General features: G+C 36.7%; 1 protein-coding gene across 1 annotated transcript in view; it reads left to right on the forward strand.

The window, feature by feature from the left end:
* The first annotated feature begins 12,573 nt into the window (after positions 1–12,573).
* The window catches only part of LOC131606531 (protein neprosin-like), a 30,796-nt gene continuing 21,605 nt past the window's right edge, over positions 12,574–21,764 (forward strand). The window contains exon 1 of the mRNA XM_058878742.1: positions 12,574–12,751. Within this exon, the coding sequence (XP_058734725.1) occupies positions 12,590–12,751 (162 nt within the window). The 5' untranslated portion in view covers positions 12,574–12,589. The remainder of the gene's footprint in view (positions 12,752–21,764) is intronic.

Raw genomic sequence — 21,764 nt, forward strand, 5'->3', positions numbered from 1 at the left:
ATCCTATGTAAATGACCTTCCCTCCACAATTCTTCAATCTCTCTTCACTCCATCACCATCTTCTTCATCTTCTCCCTTTAACTCTCTCTGCAACTTTCACTAAACACGCCATTTCACCCTCACTCATCATCACCTTCATCCCCTTCTCGATTCCTTCTCTCTCTCACTCACCTTCACCAAAGCTCATCATCACCATTGTTGGAGTTTCAACCTCTGAAACTCCTTCAGTCGAGCAAAACCTCCATCACACCTTCAATCATCAATCCCCTGCTTCCATCTCTCCGCAACTCTCAATCCTTCAAGCCTCACTGATTCTCAACGCTCTACTCTAATCTCACGCAAACAAATCGCAACAACTACGCTCTCAGTGACGTCGCTCTCGTGTTCTCGTTCTCTCTAATTCACACTCAAAATCAACACAACGACCGAGAATTACAAAATTTCAGAAAAAAAAGAAGAAGAAGAAGAATCGGAAGCGAATAGAAGAAAAAGATGAAGAGCGTTACCTAAGTTTCACGGTTGTCGGGAATCTCCGCCACCGTAACAGAGATTCAGGCCCCAAATCAGGTTCCTTACACGTTTTTCTTGCTGAGTCATGCACGTTATAGCTTGTTTGGATGTTCATGAATGGTATCTTGCTTGAATCGATGCTAATTTTGCTTGAATCCGTGATGACTAGAACTTAGGGCTTGATAATTGAATTCCCCGATCCGGTCAATTGAAGGAGTTTTAGTGTAATTTGATGAAGGAATTAAGTTCATAACGTGGATTTAGGTTAGGTTTGTGTTTAGATGGCGTTGGTTGAGGGAGATTAGGGCGGCGAGGACGGCGGGAGACTCGCCGGAGAGAGAGAACGAGAAAGGAGAGTGTGAACGAGGAGGAACTTGATGAATCTGAACCGTCACATTACATTACCCTAATTTCCCCTTTCTTTTTTATTTAATTTTAATATAGTTAATAGTTAATTGACATTAATTTGCTTAAGGTCTGATTTAATTGAAATTTACATAAAGTCTGAGCTTTGAAATAAAATCCTAGTGGATCAACACAAATGCTATGGGCCGAATTTAGATTACACCCCCATCGGGCCCAGGCTATCAACATCTTTTTTGACAAACAAAATTATGCAAACACTACAAAAAACCACCCTCTCGGGCCAACCTTGGGCCTGCGCCAGTTTACTGGCTACACCTTCATTTTCAGACTTAAACCCCCCTGCTTCCATGTTTTGTAATTAGATTTAATTTTCCTTTTAGTATTTTCTTTCTAGTTTTTTTAGATAATAAAAACATGATAAAAATCACTTACTTTTGTTAGATTTTAGGGAGTGAAAATGACATATAAAAATCAATTTTCTTTGTTAGTTTTTTGAGAAAAGAATAGATAACTACCATTAGAATTTGTTAGATTTTTAGGTAATTGTTGACATAAAAAACCTCATCAAAGATTTACAAAAATAGTAGTATTTTCGAGTTAATTTTTGTACTAACACTTGAATTGCTTCTCTCATGCCTTTGTATTATTTTCATGCTATTTGTGTATAATTGTTGTGTGACTTTGGTTACTTGTTTTTGGCCTTATCTTAGGCCTATTTTGTGATACCATTTTAATACTTCTTTTAGAATCTATCCCATGTTAACATTAGGATTTAGACTTGTGTAGACAACTTAGATTAGAATTTAGGATTAGTTCCCTATTGCATTCTTTTTCTTTTCAACTCTTTAAAACATTAATAAAAGGAAGATGCGAATCACATTAAGCAAGTGATAGAGAAATGAGTGGGATTCATTCCCTAATCTATTTCTCAATCACTTAGTGGCATAGAAACGAGTGGGATTCATTCCCTAATCTGTTTCTCGGTCACAACTTAATGGGAGGGAAATGAGTGGGATTCATTCCCTAATCTGTTTCTCAAACATTAATTAATGGGAGAGAAATGAGTGAGATTCATTCTCTAATCTGTTTCTCAAACATTACATAATGGGATGGAAGTGAGTGGGATTCATTCCCTAATCTGCTTCTCGATCATTATACATTTTATGTGATTCGAATCGTGAAGTAAATTCCCCTTAAAAAATACACAACCAAAAACACTTTGAAACATCTAACAATGGTTCAGACTAAAGCAAAGTAGAGAAAGGGGTGAGTGGCCCGGTATTGGGAACTGTTCACCACTCATCTATCCTAAAAGACACCAACCAATCATTTCTTTTTCTTTTGCCTCGTTGGCACCTAAGGGCACCGTTATCTCCGCTCCATTGCATCCTAGGCTGTCCCCTTATGCAAGAGCGCGAGCGTTAACTCCGCCCAACTAAAAAACACACAAAAACAAACAGAAAATCGTGAGCCGAGCTACGGTAACTCTGATTCCTGAAAAGGATACGTAGGCAGCGGGGTAGGGCCCGTGCGAGTACAATTCTTTCTTTTCCCTACATTCTGCATTCATTCGCATTTAGACATAGACATCGTTATACACCCTTTAGATAGAAACAAACATAGGTGGATACCATCGAGTACGATGGGCGCGAGGGGTGCTAATACCTTCCCCTTGCGTAACCGACTCCCGTACCTTGATTCTCTGGTCGCAAGACCCTGTTCCTTCCTTTGTTAGGTTATCTGATATCCCTTTCCCTTATGGGATAAATATATTGGTGGCGACTCTGTTCATTTTTTCGCGAGCGTGCGACACCGTGTCAGGAGAATGGCACTCTCCATACAAAATCCAGGGACCACGCACGGCCGCCCGTGCTTCCACGCACGGCCCGTGACAGGATGGCTGGGAGCAAAAATAAAAATAAAGAGCAGCACGGGCGCCCGTGCGTCCAAGCACGGCCAGTGCTGCTGTGAGCGTGAAAACTTCCAATTTTAGGGCTTTTTCACTAAATCTCCACCTTGAGGGTACTTTAGACATTTCATTTGCCTGAGATTTGTACCTAGACTATTTAGTTGAGTTTGAGAGAATTATTTTGGGACTTTTGCATCATACGATAGAAAATCACAGAAGAGAGAAGATAGCTTCATCAAGGATTTCGGAGACGGAGAGATTCAACGGTGGACACCATTGAAGATCAAAGTTCCCAATTATCTTTGTAATGTCTAAATTCTTTACTATGTCTTTCTTGAATATTATGAGAGGCTAAACCCCCCAATGCTAGGGGGGTGGTCCTGATTTGGTTTTTGTAATAACGATGAATTTGTGATTTCGTCAATACATTGGTTTATATTATTCAGTTAAATTATGCAATGTTCTTCTTGTTTTCTTTATCGGTCAAATAAGGATTAATCTATAGCTAACAAATACAGGACTGTAGTTGTTAGGGTTTGTGCATAATTTGATTATAGTAGATATCACCTAGGACTAGGGATACCCTATAATTACCACATAATCTTGATTATATAAAAGCTTGGTTTCAATTTAGGTTCCTAAGGACTTAGGATTTAGGTTGGAAGACCAAAGGTTTCCTCACTAAGGACTTAGGAGGAAACACCCTAAAGATGTGGTAACTGAATGTTATGAACTTGTTGAAGAGATCTTAATTCTGAAAGTGTTACATGCCAAATAAACCACTCACCCTAGCATCTCATATATTTGATAATAAAACTCACTTTATTTTTCTCATTATTTTTCTTTGCAAGGATTAAATTCCCCAAAACCAAAACATTAGTTTTTGTTCAATTGAATTATATTTTACGAATCTGTATTTCTTACGCAGTCCTTGAGATCGACATTCGGGGAATTTCCCCTATTATTACTACAGAGGCAAAAATAGTACACTTGCTATTTTTCCGATCGAGTTTTTGGCGCCGTTGCCGGGGACTGCCAAAATACAGATTTTTAACTTAAGTTCAATTGAAATTTTGTTGCTCTGCGACTAAAATTTTATTTTCTGCATTTTTAATAAGCCTATTTAGCTAAAAAGGCTAGGCCACAGGCCACATAAAAAGCCTTTTAAGCCTAAAAGGTCGGCCTATTTAAATAGATATGAATAATTTTATTATTATTATATTATATTTTTTACTTTGAATTAAAAATATAAAAATAAATTTTAGTTATCTTGAAGAAATTTTGAAAATAAGATGAAAAAAATCTTATGAACAATGTCATAAGTTGTTTCGATGAGTTCTCTCAAACAAATAATATCACAAAATTTATGCTACTTGGTAAACTCAAATAAACTAATGCAAACAAACATTTAATCTCATTGATCTTTTAATTTGTTAGTCTATATAAAGACGAGTTGAATGACTTATTTACAAATGTTCAAATGAAATAGGCTTTTAAGTAGGCTAATAGGCCAATCAGACCTTTAAAAAGGCCAGGCCCAGGCCAAAAAAATAAGCCTATGATAGGCTACAGGCCAGGCTTAGGCTTTGAATATTATAGCAGGCCAGGCTCAGGCTTGGCAAAGCCTAGCTCGGCCCAGCCTATTCCCACCCCTGACTGTAGATAACTAAATAATATAATATTTAATGTTTGTTATTTTAAATTTTGAATCTAAAATATTCATTCAAGATTAATTCAATTATTCATTTTGTAAATAATTTCATTTTCAATTATGTTATAATGTTGAATGAACCTTTTTTTTTTCTTTTCAATTTATGTAGCTTTACCCAACCTTTGCAAATAACACCATGCAAATTAAATCATCTTATGGTAAAAATGTGGACGGTTGCTCATCGGGAAAAGTGCCTATTTACAACCGAAGAAAAATAGATCAAATTATTATTAATGCATCCTCAAGATTACAAATGGATGATTTTCAGCCGTATTCAAAAGGCTCTCTTGGCTATCATGTAAGTAATTGTTTGCAATAAATACATTTTACGTCACTATACCAAATTTGTCTTTTAGCAGCACCCCTACTAAAGCGCTTTTAGTAAAAAGCGCTGGTATAGGTTGCGCTAAAAACAAAATAAAAAAACACGCTAAAAAAGCGCTCTTAAAGGTGGGGGGTTACAAAAGCGCTTTCAAAAAGCGCTCTTATAGGCTGGGGTACGAAAGCGCTTTCAAAAAGCGCTCTTATAGTGGGGGGGTACGAAAGCGCTCTTATAGGGGGCTTATGAAAGCGCTTTCAAAAGCGCTGCTATAGGGGGTGGGGTACAAGAGCGCTTTTATCCTAAAAAGCGCTGGTATAGCCTTAGTTACGAAAGCGCTTTTCAAAAGCGCTGTCATACCCTTTTTAAAATTAAAATTTTTAAAAACAAATTATACTAAACGCGCTTCATCGTTTCCAAATCCCTAATTTCTTCATTGCTGCCCACAGAAATCTGAAAATCTGTGAACTCAGAAAGCTCAGAAAATCGTTTCATCTGAAAATCGAACTCAAATCGTTTCCATCGTTGCCCACCATTTCAACTCAGAAAACTCACCATCTCATAAAATCGTGAGCCACCATTCTCCGTTCTCAATCGTCTTCTTCTCATCGTCTTCTGCTCTTTGCTTGTTCTCATCGTCTTCTTCTCAACGGCACTGCTCGTCGCTTGTTCAACTCTGGGCTTTTGTTCAGATTATTCGAGAGACACATACAGGTAAAGGTTCTTTCTCTGAGATACATTCAATTTACCTACTCTGTGGTTTAGACTATTTAGGAGTTTTGGAATGCATATATTTTCCCTACTTAGCTCCTAGTATTTTGTTACGAAGTAGAAATGGTTGTTGGATAACTCTAAGGTTGAGTCTTGTATGAATTATGAATGGTGACTGTGTGGCTCTATTGGAGTGTTGGGATAGAAAATAATTGTATTTGGTTCTGCTGTATCAGTGCTTCGTAAAACATCCCTTACCCACAATTCTTCTTTTATTATTCTAAAGTAAATTTTGCTGTTACCAAAATCCCACGTTTTTGTTTGATTAAAGATACCCAATTCAACCCTCTTTTCTTTCATTAGAATTCCGGTAAAGCTAACTACTATAACATAAAGAACTTGGCAGTTGTATTTCTAACCTTACTTTAGAGCACGCCTTCAATTCTCATGTTTTGTATGGCTCGAAATACTCACATTAGCATAGTTATGTGTCGGGTTTGAGTATAACTATTGGTGATTCTTTTTGCTAAGTGTTTGATAATCCATATATTGTATTAGATTGGGTTTGAATGATATTGTGCTTCTCTTTCAGTTTTGGTTTTGGTTCATGTTCATGGCTGCCCGAGTTCGTTGTGTAGACATGTTTGCAGTGAACTTAAGTATGCGTTAATAGGTTGGTGTAGTGGCTTCCCGGTTTCTAAGTTAATTGATTCAAAGGTGGTTGGAATTGATCTCATGTTTTGAAGTGGAATTAAGTCATATTTTGTATTGATATTATTTGATTTTGATTCTAAAGACATCGTTGAGCTTTGATATTTGAATATGTGATCGGTCACCATTTCTACCTAATTTCTATCATGGATTCGGTCTAAATTTGTTGATTCGGTAACACTTTGATCAATGTTTTATTGTTTTTGTTTAAGTATTTCATGTTTGATTGTTTTTATGTTTACTTTGCATTATGTTTTAATTTAAGTTATCTAGATGTTTTTTATGCCGTTTGGTTAGTTGTGTACGAATTTCAGGTTTGAACAAGTCATCTTAAGTGTCAAAGCAACTATGAAGGAAGGAGAGGCAAGAGAAAGATGAAAATTCAAGGTTCTGGGGTCTAACACGGCCGCCCGTGCTTCCACGCACGGCCCGTGTCAGGAGAATGGCACTCTCCATACAAAATCCAGGGACCACGCACGGCCGCCCGTGCTTCCACGCACGGCCCGTGACAGGATGGCTGGGAGCAAAAATAAAAATAAAGAGCAGCACGGGCGCCCGTGCGTCCAAGCACGGCCAGTGCTGCTGTGAGCGTGAAAACTTCCAATTTTAGGGCTTTTTCACTAAATCTCCACCTTGAGGGTACTTTAGACATTTCATTTGCCTGAGATTTGTACCTAGACTATTTAGTTGAGTTTGAGAGAATTATTTTGGGACTTTTGCATCATACGATAGAAAATCACAGAAGAGAGAAGATAGCTTCATCAAGGATTTCGGAGACGGAGAGATTCAACGGTGGACACCATTGAAGATCAAAGTTCCCAATTATCTTTGTAATGTCTAAATTCTTTACTATGTCTTTCTTGAATATTATGAGAGGCTAAACCCCCCAATGCTAGGGGGGTGGTCCTGATTTGGTTTTTGTAATAACGATGAATTTGTGATTTCGTCAATACATTGGTTTATATTATTCAGTTAAATTATGCAATGTTCTTCTTGTTTTCTTTATCGGTCAAATAAGGATTAATCTATAGCTAACAAATACAGGACTGTAGTTGTTAGGGTTTGTGCATAATTTGATTATAGTAGATATCACCTAGGACTAGGGATACCCTATAATTACCACATAATCTTGATTATATAAAAGCTTGGTTTCAATTTAGGTTCCTAAGGACTTAGGATTTAGGTTGGAAGACCAAAGGTTTCCTCACTAAGGACTTAGGAGGAAACACCCTAAAGATGTGGTAACTGAATGTTATGAACTTGTTGAAGAGATCTTAATTCTGAAAGTGTTACATGCCAAATCAACCACTCACCCTAGCATCTCATATATTTGATAATAAAACTCACTTTATTTTTCTCATTATTTTTCTTTGCAAGGATTAAATTCCCCAAAACCAAAACATTAGTTTTTGTTCAATTGAATTATATTTTACGAATCTGTATTTCTTACGCAGTCCTTGAGATCGACATTCGGGGAATTTCCCCTATTATTACTACAGAGGCAAAAATAGTACACTTGCTATTTTTCCGATCAAGTTTTTGGCGCCGTTGCCGGGGACTGCCAAAATACAGATTTTTAACTTAAGTTCAATTGAAATTTTGTTGCTCTGCGACTAAAATTTTATTTTCTGCATTTTTAATAAGCCTATTTAGCTAAAAAGGCTAGGCCACAGGCCACATAAAAAGCCTTTTAAGCCTAAAAGGTCGGCCTATTTAAATAGATATGAATAATTTTATTATTATTATATTATATTTTTTACTTTGAATTAAAAATATAAAAATAAATTTTAGTTATCTTGAAGAAATTATGAAAATAAGGTGAAAAAAATCTTATGAACAATGTCATAAGTTGTTTCGATGAGTTCTCTCAAACAAATAATATCACAAAATTTATGCTACTTGGTAAACTCAAATAAACTAATGCAAACAAACATTTAATCTCATTGATCTTTTAATTTGTTAGTCTATATAAAGACGAGTTGAATGACTTATTTACAAATGTTCAAATGAAATAGGCTTTTAAGTAGGCTAATAGGCCAATCAGGCCTTTAAAAAGGCCAGGCCCAGGCCAAAAAAATAAGCCTATGATAGGCTACAGGCCAGGCTTAGGCTTTGAATATTATAGCAGGCCAGGCTCAGGCTTGGCAAAGCCTAGCTCGGCCCAGCCTATTCCCACCCCTGACTGTAGATAACTAAATAATATAATATTTAATGTTTGTTATTTTAAATTTTGAATCTAAAATATTCATTCAAGATTAATTCAATTATTCATTTTGTAAATAATTTCATTTTCAATTATGTTATAATGTTGAATGAACCTTTTTTTTTTCTTTTCAATTTATGTAGCTTTACCCAACCTTTGCAAATAACACCATGCAAATTAAATCATCTTATGGTAAAAATGTGGACGGTTGCTCATCGGGAAAAGTGCCTATTTACAACCGAAGAAAAATAGATCAAATTATTATTAATGCATCCTCAAGATTACAAATGGATGATTTTCAGCCGTATTCAAAAGGCTCTCTTGGCTATCATGTAAGTAATTGTTTGCAATAAATACATTTTACGTCACTATACCAAATTTGTCTTTTAGCAGCACCCCTACTAAAGCGCTTTTAGTAAAAAGCGCTGGTATAGGTTGCGCTAAAAACAAAATAAAAAAACACGCTAAAAAAGCGCTCTTAAAGGTGGGGGGTTACAAAAGCGCTTTCAAAAAGCGCTCTTATAGGCTGGGGTACGAAAGCGCTTTCAAAAAGCGCTCTTATAGTGGGGGGGGTACGAAAGCGCTCTTATAGGGGGCTTATGAAAGCGCTTTCAAAAGCGCTGCTATAGGGGGTGGGGTACAAGAGCGCTTTTATCCTAAAAAGCGCTGGTATAGCCTTAGTTACGAAAGCGCTTTTCAAAAGCGCTGTCATACCCTTTTTAAAATTAAAATTTTTAAAAACAAATTATACTAAACGCGCTTCATCGTTTCCAAATCCCTAATTTCTTCATTGCTGCCCACAGAAATCTGAAAATCTGTGAACTCAGAAAGCTCAGAAAATCGTTTCATCTGAAAATCGAACTCAAATCGTTTCCATCGTTGCCCACCATTTCAACTCAGAAAACTCACCATCTCATAAAATCGTGAGCCACCATTCTCCGTTCTCAATCGTCTTCTTCTCATCGTCTTCTGCTCTTTGCTTGTTCTCATCGTCTTCTTCTCAACGGCACTGCTCGTCGCTTGTTCAACTCTGGGCTTTTGTTCAGATTATTCGAGAGACACATACAGGTAAAGGTTCTTTCTCTGAGATACATTCAATTTACCTACTCTGTGGTTTAGACTATTTAGGAGTTTTGGAATGCATATATTTTCCCTACTTAGCTCCTAGTATTTTGTTACGAAGTAGAAATGGTTGTTGGATAACTCTAAGGTTGAGTCTTGTATGAATTATGAATGGTGACTGTGTGGCTCTATTGGAGTGTTGGGATAGAAAATAATTGTATTTGGTTCTGCTGTATCAGTGCTTCGTAAAACATCCCTTACCCACAATTCTTCTTTTATTATTCTAAAGTAAATTTTGCTGTTACCAAAATCCCACGTTTTTGTTTGATTAAAGATACCCAATTCAACCCTCTTTTCTTTCATTAGAATTCCGGTAAAGCTAACTACTATAACATAAAGAACTTGGCAGTTGTATTTCTAACCTTACTTTAGAGCACGCCTTCAATTCTCATGTTTTGTATGGCTCGAAATACTCACATTAGCATAGTTATGTGTCGGGTTTGAGTATAACTATTGGTGATTCTTTTTGCTAAGTGTTTGATAATCCATATATTGTATTAGATTGGGTTTGAATGATATTGTGCTTCTCTTTCAGTTTTGGTTTTGGTTCATGTTCATGGCTGCCCGAGTTCGTTGTGTAGACATGTTTGCAGTGAACTTAAGTATGCGTTAATAGGTTGGTGTAGTGGCTTCCCAGTTTCTAAGTTAATTGATTCAAAGGTGGTTGGAATTGATCTCATGTTTTGAAGTGGAATTAAGTCATATTTTGTATTGATATTATTTGATTTTGATTCTAAAGACATCGTTGAGCTTTGATATTTGAATATGTGATCGGTCACCATTTCTACCTAATTTCTATCATGGATTCGGTCTAAATTTGTTGATTCGGTAACACTTTGATCAATGTTTTATTGTTTTTGTTTAAGTATTTCATGTTTGATTGTTTTTATGTTTACTTTGCATTATGTTTTAATTTAAGTTATCTAGATGTTTTTTATGCCGTTTGGTTAGTTGTGTACGAATTTCAGGTTTGAACAAGTCATCTTAAGTGTCAAAGCAACTATGAAGGAAGGAGAGGCAAGAGAAAGATGAAAATTCAAGGTTCTGGGGTCTAACACGGCCGCCCGTGCTTCCACGCACGGCCCGTGTCAGGAGAATGGCACTCTCCATACAAAATCCAGGGACCACGCACGGCCGCCCGTGCTTCCACGCACGGCCCGTGACAGGATGGATGGGAGCAAAAATAAAAATAAAGAGCAGCACGGGCGCCCGTGCGTCCAAGCACGGCCAGTGCTGCTGTGAGCGTGAAAACTTCCAATTTTAGGGCTTTTTCACTAAATCTCCACCTTGAGGGTACTTTAGACATTTCATTTGCCTGAGATTTGTACCTAGACTATTTAGTTGAGTTTGAGAGAATTATTTTGGGACTTTTGCATCATACGATAGAAAATCACAGAAGAGAGAAGATAGCTTCATCAAGGATTTCGGAGACGGAGAGATTCAACGGTGGACACCATTGAAGATCAAAGTTCCCAATTATCTTTGTAATGTCTAAATTCTTTACTATGTCTTTCTTGAATATTATGAGAGGCTAAACCCCCCAATGCTAGGGGGGTGGTCCTGATTTGGTTTTTGTAATAACGATGAATTTGTGATTTCGTCAATACATTGGTTTATATTATTCAGTTAAATTATGCAATGTTCTTCTTGTTTTCTTTATCGGTCAAATAAGGATTAATCTATAGCTAACAAATACAGGACTGTAGTTGTTAGGGTTTGTGCATAATTTGATTATAGTAGATATCACCTAGGACTAGGGATACCCTATAATTACCACATAATCTTGATTATATAAAAGCTTGGTTTCAATTTAGGTTCCTAAGGACTTAGGATTTAGGTTGGAAGACCAAAGGTTTCCTCACTAAGGACTTAGGAGGAAACACCCTAAAGATGTGGTAACTGAATGTTATGAACTTGTTGAAGAGATCTTAATTCTGAAAGTGTTACATGCCAAATCAACCACTCACCCTAGCATCTCATATATTTGATAATAAAACTCACTTTATTTTTCTCATTATTTTTCTTTGCAAGGATTAAATTCCCCAAAACCAAAACATTAGTTTTTGTTCAATTGAATTATATTTTACGAATCTGTATTTCTTACGCAGTCCTTGAGATCGACATTCGGGGAATTTCCCCTATTATTACTACAGAGGCAAAAATAGTACACTTGCTATTTTTCCGATCAAGTTTTTGGCGCCGTTGCCGGGGACTGCCAAAATACAGATTTTTAACTTAAGTTCAATTGAAATTTTGTTGCTCTGCGACTAAAATTTTATTTTCTGCATTTTTAATAAGCCTATTTAGCTAAAAAGGCTAGGCCACAGGCCACATAAAAAGCCTTTTAAGCCTAAAAGGTCGGCCTATTTAAATAGATATGAATAATTTTATTATTATTATATTATATTTTTTACTTTGAATTAAAAATATAAAAATAAATTTTAGTTATCTTGAAGAAATTATGAAAATAAGATGAAAAAAATCTTATGAACAATGTCATAAGTTGTTTCGATGAGTTCTCTCAAACAAATAATATCACAAAATTTATGCTACTTGGTAAACTCAAATAAACTAATGCAAACAAACATTTAATCTCATTGATCTTTTAATTTGTTAGTCTATATAAAGACGAGTTGAATGACTTATTTACAAATGTTCAAATGAAATAGGCTTTTAAGTAGGCTAATAGGCCAATCAGGCCTTTAAAAAGGCCAGGCCCAGGCCAAAAAAATAAGCCTATGATAGGCTACAGGCCAGGCTTAGGCTTTGAATATTATAGCAGGCCAGGCTCAGGCTTGGCAAAGCCTAGCTCGGCCCAGCCTATTCCCACCCCTGACTGTAGATAACTAAATAATATAATATTTAATGTTTGTTATTTTAAATTTTGAATCTAAAATATTCATTCAAGATTAATTCAATTATTCATTTTGTAAATAATTTCATTTTCAATTATGTTATAATGTTGAATGAACCTTTTTTTTTTCTTTTCAATTTATGTAGCTTTACCCAACCTTTGCAAATAACACCATGCAAATTAAATCATCTTATGGTAAAAATGTGGACGGTTGCTCATCGGGAAAAGTGCCTATTTACAACCGAAGAAAAATAGATCAAATTATTATTAATGCATCCTCAAGATTACAAATGGATGATTTTCAGCCGTATTCAAAAGGCTCTCTTGGCTATCATGTAAGTAATTGTTTGCAATAAATACATTTTACGTCACTATACCAAATTTGTCTTTTAGCAGCACCCCTACTAAAGCGCTTTTAGTAAAAAGCGCTGGTATAGGTTGCGCTAAAAACAAAATAAAAAAACACGCTAAAAAAGCGCTCTTAAAGGTGGGGGGTTACAAAAGCGCTTTCAAAAAGCGCTCTTATAGGCTGGGGTACGAAAGCGCTTTCAAAAAGCGCTCTTATAGTGGGGGGGTACGAAAGCGCTCTTATAGGGGGCTTATGAAAGCGCTTTCAAAAGCGCTGCTATAGGGGGTGGGGTACAAGAGCGCTTTTATCCTAAAAAGCGCTGGTATAGCCTTAGTTACGAAAGCGCTTTTCAAAAGCGCTGTCATACCCTTTTTAAAATTAAAATTTTTAAAAACAAATTATACTAAACGCGCTTCATCGTTTCCAAATCCCTAATTTCTTCATTGCTGCCCACAGAAATCTGAAAATCTGTGAACTCAGAAAGCTCAGAAAATCGTTTCATCTGAAAATCGAACTCAAATCGTTTCCATCGTTGCCCACCATTTCAACTCAGAAAACTCACCATCTCATAAAATCGTGAGCCACCATTCTCCGTTCTCAATCGTCTTCTTCTCATCGTCTTCTGCTCTTTGCTTGTTCTCATCGTCTTCTTCTCAACGGCACTGCTCGTCGCTTGTTCAACTCTGGGCTTTTGTTCAGATTATTCGAGAGACACATACAGGTAAAGGTTCTTTCTCTGAGATACATTCAATTTACCTACTCTGTGGTTTAGACTATTTAGGAGTTTTGGAATGCATATATTTTCCCTACTTAGCTCCTAGTATTTTGTTACGAAGTAGAAATGGTTGTTGGATAACTCTAAGGTTGAGTCTTGTATGAATTATGAATGGTGACTGTGTGGCTCTATTGGAGTGTTGGGATAGAAAATAATTGTATTTGGTTCTGCTGTATCAGTGCTTCGTAAAACATCCCTTACCCACAATTCTTCTTTTATTATTCTAAAGTAAATTTTGCTGTTACCAAAATCCCACGTTTTTGTTTGATTAAAGATACCCAATTCAACCCTCTTTTCTTTCATTAGAATTCCGGTAAAGCTAACTACTATAACATAAAGAACTTGGCAGTTGTATTTCTAACCTTACTTTAGAGCACGCCTTCAATTCTCATGTTTTGTATGGCTCGAAATACTCACATTAGCATAGTTATGTGTCGGGTTTGAGTATAACTATTGGTGATTCTTTTTGCTAAGTGTTTGATAATCCATATATTGTATTAGATTGGGTTTGAATGATATTGTGCTTCTCTTTCAGTTTTGGTTTTGGTTCATGTTCATGGCTGCCCGAGTTCGTTGTGTAGACATGTTTGCAGTGAACTTAAGTATGCGTTAATAGGTTGGTGTAGTGGCTTCCCAGTTTCTAAGTTAATTGATTCAAAGGTGGTTGGAATTGATCTCATGTTTTGAAGTGGAATTAAGTCATATTTTGTATTGATATTATTTGATTTTGATTCTAAAGACATCGTTGAGCTTTGATATTTGAATATGTGATCGGTCACCATTTCTACCTAATTTCTATCATGGATTCGGTCTAAATTTGTTGATTCGGTAACACTTTGATCAATGTTTTATTGTTTTTGTTTAAGTATTTCATGTTTGATTGTTTTTATGTTTACTTTGCATTATGTTTTAATTTAAGTTATCTAGATGTTTTTTATGCCGTTTGGTTAGTTGTGTACGAATTTCAGGTTTGAACAAGTCATCTTAAGTGTCAAAGCAACTATGAAGGAAGGAGAGGCAAGAGAAAGATGAAAATTCAAGGTTCTGGGGTCTAACACGGCCGCCCGTGCTTCCACGCACGGCCCGTGTCAGGAGAATGGCACTCTCCATACAAAATCCAGGGACCACGCACGGCCGCCCGTGCTTCCACGCACGGCCCGTGACAGGATGGCTGGGAGCAAAAATAAAAATAAAGAGCAGCACGGGCGCCCGTGCGTCCAAGCACGGCCAGTGCTGCTGTGAGCGTGAAAACTTCCAATTTTAGGGCTTTTTCACTAAATCTCCACCTTGAGGGTACTTTAGACATTTCATTTGCCTGAGATTTGTACCTAGACTATTTAGTTGAGTTTGAGAGAATTATTTTGGGACTTTTGCATCATACGATAGAAAATCACAGAAGAGAGAAGATAGCTTCATCAAGGATTTCGGAGACGGAGAGATTCAACGGTGGACACCATTGAAGATCAAAGTTCCCAATTATCTTTGTAATGTCTAAATTCTTTACTATGTCTTTCTTGAATATTATGAGAGGCTAAACCCCCCAATGCTAGGGGGGTGGTCCTGATTTGGTTTTTGTAATAACGATGAATTTGTGATTTCGTCAATACATTGGTTTATATTATTCAGTTAAATTATGCAATGTTCTTCTTGTTTTCTTTATCGGTCAAATAAGGATTAATCTATAGCTAACAAATACAGGACTGTAGTTGTTAGGGTTTGTGCATAATTTGATTATAGTAGATATCACCTAGGACTAGGGATACCCTATAATTACCACATAATCTTGATTATATAAAAGCTTGGTTTCAATTTAGGTTCCTAAGGACTTAGGATTTAGGTTGGAAGACCAAAGGTTTCCTCACTAAGGACTTAGGAGGAAACACCCTAAAGATGTGGTAACTGAATGTTATGAACTTGTTGAAGAGATCTTAATTCTGAAAGTGTTACATGCCAAATCAACCACTCACCCTAGCATCTCATATATTTGATAATAAAACTCACTTTATTTTTCTCATTATTTTTCTTTGCAAGGATTAAATTCCCCAAAACCAAAACATTAGTTTTTGTTCAATTGAATTATATTTTACGAATCTGTATTTCTTACGCAGTCCTTGAGATCGACATTCGGGGAATTTCCCCTATTATTACTACAGAGGCAAAAATAGTACACTTGCTATTTTTCCGATCAAGTTTTTGGCGCCGTTGCCGGGGACTGCCAAAATACAGATTTTTAACTTAAGTTCAATTGAAATTTTGTTGCTCTGCGACTAAAATTTTATTTTCTGCATTGAGATTGGACTCAAGGGATGCTTTTGGCTGGCCGATTGAGTGCTATGTTGCGACAATGCCCACGAGAAAGATCAGGGATATGAGCACCATAGAACCTGGTTACTTTCTAGGACAGGATGAACCAACTAAACGAAAGGAAGAAGGGTATATACCTATGAACCTCATGCAAGCCTACCCTTAAGGCAATTGTGTGACTAGCTTGTGTTTGTTATCTACTTGGCATCATGACATCATGACATCATGGCATATCATATCCACTAACAATTTCAAGGACCAAGAAATTTATATTTGTACTGTTTTGTAGGACATGGCTTTTGCTACTAGGGATTATGTACGACTCAACTTCGTGGGGATACCTTCTGAGCTTAAAGAGCTTGCCTTAGAAGTTCCCGGAGATTCTAAGTTTGCTGAAAGACATGGTTATCTACTCCGACTGGTCACCTCCCAATTTGAAGAAGATATGATGAGAGTCTTATGCCAATTCTTCGATCCCGAGCACCATTGCTTTACTTTTCCAGATTATCAGTTGGTACCTACCTTGGAGGAGTTCTCGGATTTACTTGGTATACCTATCTCTGAACATTTACCCTTTACTAGTTTGGAGAGCACTCCAAAACTTGAGACTATTGCTGCTGCGCTACACCTAAAAAGATCAGACATTGCTTCTAACTGGGACACCAAGAATGGGGTCGAAGGTCTCTCGGCCAAATTCTTATTTGGGAAAGCTCGACAATTTCTGAAAGCCATGAGTTACCATGCTTTTGAAGACGTTTTGGCTTTATTGATATATAGCTTGGTTTTGTTTCCTAATCCTGATCAATTCATTGATGTGCACGCAATCAAGATCTTTTTAACCCACAACCCAGTACCTACACTACTGGGAGATATTCTACACTCTCTTCACTCCCGTATCATGAAGAAACGAGGGACTCTTATGTGTTGCACACCCATGCTAGCTAGGTGGTTTATTTCGCACCTTCCGCGTTCAGTGGTAAGAAACGATCAAAAGATGCAATGGTCTCGAAGAATCATGTCACTTTCTCATTCAGATATCCGTTGGCACGTCATGTCTCAAGAGTATGTCACCATTATTGATCATTGTGGGAAATTCCCTAATGTGCCACTCCTTGGCATTAGAGGGGGGATTACCTACAACCCTTCACTAGCCTTACGACAGTTTGGTTATGCTCGCAGAGATGGTCCTCATCACTTGATTATTGAAGGGGTTGTGTTCAACTACGAAGAAGATGTTCGAAACCAACGCCGAGAGTTCATACGCGCTTGGAACAAAGTGTATAGAGTGGATAGCAAGAGTTGGGGGCAAAAGAACTCCCTTCCGTCAGAGCCTTATCTTCGATGGGTGCGCACTCGCGCTCAACGTTTCATCATGCCATATCCTTATGTTAGACCTGTGATAGTTGAACCAGAATGTGAAGAAAAGGTTCCGTTGGTTATTCTCCATCCAGACATGCCTACTGACTTGGAAGAGTTACAAAAGTCTTGGGTTCAATTAAAAGAGGAAAGGGATACTTTTGAGGCTCAATTCCGTGCCAAAGAGAAACAAGTTTTAGAACTCACGAGACTACTTCAGGCGGAGCAAAGTATCAACAACTTCATCGGATCAAAGAGGAAGCGTCCATGGGAGATTTGAAGAAGCTTTATCTTATTACTATTTATTATCTCTAGTTTGTTTTATTTATTTGTTTTCTTTTGTAAGCCTAAAAGTGGCAAAGAACCATAACTAAAGTATAAGTTAATTACTATTATCATTATTAATGAATTTGTTCTTTCTTTCTTGTTTAAACAAATTTAAATTTCAAAGTCCTTGAAAACATTGCATATGCATAATCATTCATTCATAAACATCACATTACAAGTTTTCATAAAAACAAATACCTCATCATTCCGCTGTTTATTTCAGTGAGAAAATGGATCTCGAACAATCTGTGAAGAATCTCCAAGTTCAAAATGCTGAATTCCAAGCTTTGATCCTGGCCTTGTCCAAGGGGCAAGAAGAGCTGAAAGCCCTTTGTCATACCCCAAAATTTGCCCATACTTCTTCTCTTGCACAAATTCAAATCAAGGTACAAAGCTCCAAGAAACATTACAAGGCTCTAAAACTAGGGTTTGATTTATTCAAGGGAAAATCAGTGAATCAATGGCTCCAAGGCATCTCACATGGCTAAAAACATCTTACATTACCTCTATGACAAGTATCAAGGCCTATCTCCAAGTTCTGGTCATTCAAAAGTTCAAAAGGTCAACAGTCGACTAGGTGACCTAAAAAGTCAACTATGGCCAAAGTAAAGTCAAAACTCCTGATTTTTTTGTCAAGATTCTCATATTGAAGTATCATTCACCATTTGATCAAGAATTGCTCATGGTTCATCAAGGAAAGATCAAAAATCAACAAATCAAAAAGTTTCTAAATTAGGGTTTTGTACAGGAAAAGTCAACTGAACTTTGACCAGCCATAACTCTCACATGGAACATCGGAAATTTTCCATCCAAAGCTCATTTTGAAGGAAATTTGATTCTCTACAATATTGTCTCTCACATGCCAAGTCTAAAAATGCTTCATTTGAGAGATATGGACCAAAACATTATAGGTCCTTTTCAAAAGTCAACAAAAAGTCACTTTTTTCAAAAGGACACACAAGGATCTTGGAAAATGATTTTGATATGGGACCAAAGACACTGGTTAGAGGACTCTCCAAGGTTTCCAAAAAGTCTTACAACACTTCCATACCTCAAAAAATGAGAGAGATAGACCTTGTCAAAGTTGGACTATTTTGGAAAATGTGAAGGAACTTGAATTTTTTGCAAATGAGCCTAAGCTTTTGTGATCCAATCTTGCTCCCCAAGCCATCTAGAAGTTCCAAACTCCTTGACCACGAAATTTTGATAATTATTTTATTTTTATTAAATTTTTATTCATTAAGAATTTGATTTAAATCAAATAATTAAAGAAACATGAAAAGATTTGATTTAGTTGTTTTTTTTAATCATATTATAAATCATATATTTGATTAAAATCCATAAAAAAGAAGATTGAAAAAATATTGAAAATTGACCAAGTTTGGGAAGCATATATTCAAAAATCCAATCAAAAATCGCAAAGATTGAGTGAAGAAAATCTTGCCCAAAATTATTAACCTAATGCATCTCTATAAATGCCCAAATGTATTCAGAAACAAGGGTTGGTTTTGGGGCAAGCATTGGCAGCCCTGGAAATCGTGTTGAAGCTCCAAAAAAATCAAAGAAAAAGAGCCATACGGTTTTGGAATTGGAGGTGAATTTAAGAAGATTTGGGGATCCTAACATATTCCCGGAGTCCTTCTGAAGCTAATCAAGTTATCACCCTCGGCCAAAGCTTCGTGGATCGACCTCATAGGAGGCTACGGTTTGTAATTTTTTTTGATTCTTGATTACGGAAATTTGCATATCATAAACATGTTTCGATTGTGTTTTTGTGCTTAGAATGATGAATTGAAACTTTCTGGATGGTTTAATTTGTGATTGGCCGCAAGAATGGAGTTATGCCATTGTTAGGTTTTGAGGTTTTGCTTTAGGGATTTCTGATATAGGTCGAATTGGACCAAGTTACAGGCATGGTTGGAATCACAAGGAAAAGGTGAGATTATCCATGGTCTCGACTTGCATTTTGACCCTTGTTCGAGAGTTTTATGATATGCAGGTGCTATGGCTACGGCGAACAAAACCATGGGTATAAGTCTGTAAGTTTTCAGAAAAAAAACCCAACGAAGGAGACGAGTCCTTGGGGCGCGCAAATTCCTTTTTAAAATTTTACTCGTTTTACTTTTATATATTATGATTGGCATGTGTATTGTTAACAATTTATGATGATAGCACAACTGGCGAGGTATAAAGGCTGTTGACGCTGAAGACATGGGATCGATCCTTACAGGCGACATTGATTTATTTTTACCAGTTCAACGTGTTTGATCCAGTACTCCGCCCCTACACGCATATAGTGTACCTTCGGTTACCAGCCGTCGGATCCTGACACTACAAGATCTAACGCACCCCAAGATGAAGATCCACCATGGACTCCCAGGACTGCACAGCACTAGATCCTACGCCAGCTAAGTTGTTTTTTTTCTCTTTATCCTTTTCTTTTTCTTTATTATTTAGTTTAGTTTTTAACTAAATTCTTTTCTTTTTTTTTTAAAAAATTTTTCTTTACTTAATAATAAAACTTTTTTTCACTTAATGAAATTTAAAATTTTATTTTAAATTAGAATAAATAAGTGTTTAATTTAACTTTAATTAAGTTAGTATTTTTATTAATTATTAAATATACGTTAGGGTGAGAAATTTAATCGAAACTAGTTTTTCCATCGATTTAATTAGTTAGGTTAAAAAACCAATAATTAATTAAATCGATTATTTATTCTATTAATCAGGGTTAACTTGTACCCTAATCAGGGTTTACGAAGATCATGCCCTACACTGAACATTTGTTTCCTTGTGCCTTTTCAGGGTCGACTTTTCAAATACACTCCGACTGCGCGCCACGTCAAAGAACGAAGCTAAGTTCTAAATTTCATATTATTTAATATTTTCTTTTTTGCCTTTTATTCTAATTAGGGCTTGATTACCCCTGTCAATGAGATCCCTCTACACTCACTCCCTCTTATTTCTCTATTCAATTATCAGATGGTCAGAGTCAATGCTTCAGGCTACCTTCAATTCTCAACCTTCATTAATCGAAGCTAAGTTTCTTTTACCCTTTTTTATTTTATTGTTATATTTGTAAGGTTAACCCTAATTTCACTGAATTAGCCATACACTCACCTTTTTTCTGTTTATTCTTCCTTTTCTTTTTCAATTTTCAGGGTTTGTCGACTCTAAAGCTACGAGTGTTGGTAACCCTAAACCCTATTTTCTTGTTTTATTATTACTTGTGTCAAACCCTGATTAAGGGATCCGCTGGTTACAATTTCCCGCCCCCGTATTTTTGCTATATTTGCGTGGTTAGTAACATAGGGAGTGACAACCATGAATTGAATTTAGAATCACTAATTACAAGATAAATATTATCTGAATATAACCACGTGAATGTTGCACACACGCACCCTTTTGGGGTAACCTCTCTGTTGCCTTGTTGCCTGTTGCCTGTTGCCTTGTTGCCTTTGTGTTTTTGCAGAATAAGCCATGTCCCTCGAATTTGAAGATACCTCAGCCGTGCTGCCTCGAATATTAAAGGTCATATGACCCTAAATGATGCTGCCTTCGATACACAAATATGACCTCGACCCTCGGAAGTTGCCTACGGAAAAAGGCTGAGGTATCTTCTGGTTGCCTAACGAAAATGGCTTATTCTGATCCTTGCCTTAGACTTCCTGCCCTTCTATGGCATGGGACAGTCTTATGGCAAAGGATGCTTCGACGACCCTTCAACCTCCAAACGAAAGGCTTCCTGCCCTCTTATGGCAAGGATAGACCCTTTCATTCTGAAAGGCTAAAAAGAGACCTATCATCTAAGTTTAAGGTAATTGCCCCTAATTGCCTTGCAATGCTCATCTTTAATATTCTTTCTCACAATTCTTCGAAAACTGGCTACGCTCATTTACGAGCTAAAGTCCACTGTTTCTTTCATCTACCTTTTTCTAAAAACAAACGAGCAAGCAAAGTAATTAAGAGCCCATGGAAAACCATGGATGCAAAGGGTGCCTTACACCTTCCCTTTGCATAAATTACCCCCCGAACTTGGATTTCTTTAAAAAGGTTTTTTTCTGTTTCTTTTAGCCTTTCCGAATTTGTTTGGATAAAATAAAAGTCGGTGGCGACTCTTGCTTACCGCGACATTTCGATTATAAAAAGTCAGTTCACCGTATTACACCCTTCTGACTGAGAAGGATAAGAAGACCAAGAAACCCAAAGGGGTGATCAACATGGGAAGAAGGTTCAA

This window comes from Vicia villosa, linkage group LG5, assembly GCF_029867415.1.
Source record: "Vicia villosa cultivar HV-30 ecotype Madison, WI linkage group LG5, Vvil1.0, whole genome shotgun sequence".
In the NCBI taxonomy this organism is placed as follows: domain Eukaryota; kingdom Viridiplantae; phylum Streptophyta; class Magnoliopsida; order Fabales; family Fabaceae; genus Vicia; species Vicia villosa.